General features: G+C 37.1%; 1 protein-coding gene across 1 annotated transcript in view; it reads right to left on the minus strand.

Annotated features, from left to right (window-relative positions):
• Nucleotides 1–2,500, minus strand: part of LOC308081205 (transcription factor COE3-like) — a gene marked incomplete at both ends in the record, with an annotated part of 53,987 nt that overhangs the window by 43,666 nt on the left and 7,821 nt on the right. Inside the window, 2 exons of the mRNA XM_080457595.1 lie at nucleotides 1,458–1,547; nucleotides 2,248–2,303. Coding sequence (XP_080313721.1) covers nucleotides 1,458–1,547; nucleotides 2,248–2,303 — 146 coding nt within the window. The remainder of the gene's footprint in view (nucleotides 1–1,457; nucleotides 1,548–2,247; nucleotides 2,304–2,500) is intronic.

A 2,500-nucleotide genomic window follows, 5' to 3' on the forward strand; every position in this document is an offset into this window, starting at 1 on the left:
ATACATAGGAAGTTTGAAAATATCAGATCTACAAGCTCACAACACGTTGCCATGCGACGCGTTGTGAGCCTTGTAGAGCTTGTAGATTGATATTGCAAACATTTGAGTACTTTTAGTTTTGATACTTTAACTATATTTTTATGATCTCGTGGGTCATGTGATAATGTTAAAGCCAGGGTAAGTGATATTTTTTTGGTATTGTTTTGTTTTAGTTATAAAGGTTAAGTACTATATTGGATAGTAATCATTGCTACAGAGCGTTTGTTCGGTCACAGACGTACATTTTCAGGTGGTGACACGATTTAAGCCAATCAGGAGAGAGCACTGAAAATGCATTTTCTGTTTAATAAAGAGCTGGAGAGACATGGAGACTCTTTTACTGAACAAACACTCTATAGCAATGATTACTATCACAATATAGATCTATTTAACACTGTTACTGAACAAAACACTCTATAGCAATGATTACTATCACCATATAGATCTATTTAACACTGTTACTGAACAAACACTCTATAGTAATGATTAGGCTACTATCACAATATAGAGCAATTTAACATTGTTACTGAACAAACACTCTATAGCATGATTACTATCACAATATAGAGCTATTTAACACTGTTACTGAACAAACACTCTATAGTAATGATTACTATCACAATATAGAGCTATTTAACACTGTTACTGAACAAACACTCTATGATTTACTATCACAATATAGAGCTATTTAACATTGTTACTGAAACACACACTCTATGATTACTATCACAATATAGAGCTATTTAACACTGTTACTGAACAAACACTCTATAGTAATGATTACTATCACAATATAGAGCTATTTAACACTGTTACTGAACACACACTCTATGATTACTATCACAATATAGAGCTATTTAACATTGTTACTTAACAAACACTCTATAGCAATGATTACTATCACAATATAGATTTATTTAACACTGTTACTGAACAAACACTCTATAGCAATGATTACTATCACAATATAGATTTATTTAACACTGTTACTGAACAAACACTCTATAGTAATGATTACTATCACAATATAGAGCTATTTAACACTGTTACTGAACAAACACTCTATAGTAATGATTACTATCACCATATAGAGCTATTTAACACTGTTACAGAATTAACACTCTATAGTAATGATTACTATCACAATATAGAGCTATTTAACACTGTTACTGAACAAACACTCTATAGTAATGATTACTATCACAATATAGATCTATTTAACACTGTTACAGAATTAACACTCTATAGTAATGATTACTATCACCATATAGAGCTATTTAACACTGTTACTGAACAAACACTCTATAGTAATGATTACTATCACAATATAGAGCTATTTAACACTTATTTTAACCAAAGTAAATCATTCACCCTGCCTTTAAATGATCATTTCATGTTAAATATTGTCATAATTATACATATAAACCACCTGACCTGCACATGATCTCGTGGGTCAGCAGAACTCGACACATCTCTGGGTTTTTGTCTTGTCCTTCGTACATGATGGCCTGTAAAATATATTAACCATTAAACAATTAATATCTATATTATGTAGACAAATAAATACTTTACTACCAGTGGATTTCACACATTTTCCTGTGAAGGACCCCCAAATGATATACGTATCTGACTGCGGACCCCCCATCTGAACATATTTAGTGCCACAGGGACCCCCATACAACATGTGTGTATATGGTCAATGTAAAAAGTTTCCAAGAGAATTCCTAATTGTGTGCGTGTGCGTGTGCGTGTGCGTCTGTCTGTCTGTCTGTCTGCGTGCGTGGTGCGTGGGGGCGTGCGTGCGTGCGTGCGTGTGCGTGCGTGCGTGCGTGCGTGCGTGCGTGCGTGCGTGCATGAACAGACTATGAAGGTGTTAATGAACAATCTGTTGTTTACAATCATCAACATCCATAATGAGATCTGAACACTAATACTAAACGGGTGTTAACACCTCCTCTCCTCTCCTCTCCTCTCCTCTCCTCTCCTCTGAGAGAGAGAGAGAGAGACTCTCCTCTCCTCTCCTCTCCTCAGAGAGAGAGAGAGAGAGAGAGAGAGAGAGAGAGAGAGAGAGAGAGAGAGAGAGAGAGAGAGAGAGAGAGAGAGAGAGAGAGAGAGTGAGAGTGTGTGTGTGTGTGTGTGTGTGTGTGTGTGTGTGTGTGTGTGTGTGTGTGTGTGTGTGTGTGTGTGTGTGTGTGTGTGTGTGTGTACCTGTTTGGTCATGGAGTCTATCAGTCTGACATACAGATCTTGTTCTGTTCTGACTCCTGAGGAAGACAAGAGAGTATAGATTACATGACCTCTGAGAGTATAGATTACATTTATACCTCTGAGTTTATAGAGAGTATAGATTACATTTATACCTCTGAGTCAGGGGCGTAGCCACGGGTGGGCATAGGTAGGCCTGGCCCACCCACCTGGCTGTTGTGCCAGGTGGCACAATATATTCACCCAATCCGCACAA

Source organism: Gymnoscopelus braueri (assembly GCF_963280865.1).
Source record: "Gymnoscopelus braueri genome assembly, contig: SCAFFOLD_58, whole genome shotgun sequence".
NCBI classification, from domain to species: Eukaryota; Metazoa; Chordata; class Actinopteri; order Myctophiformes; family Myctophidae; genus Gymnoscopelus; species Gymnoscopelus braueri.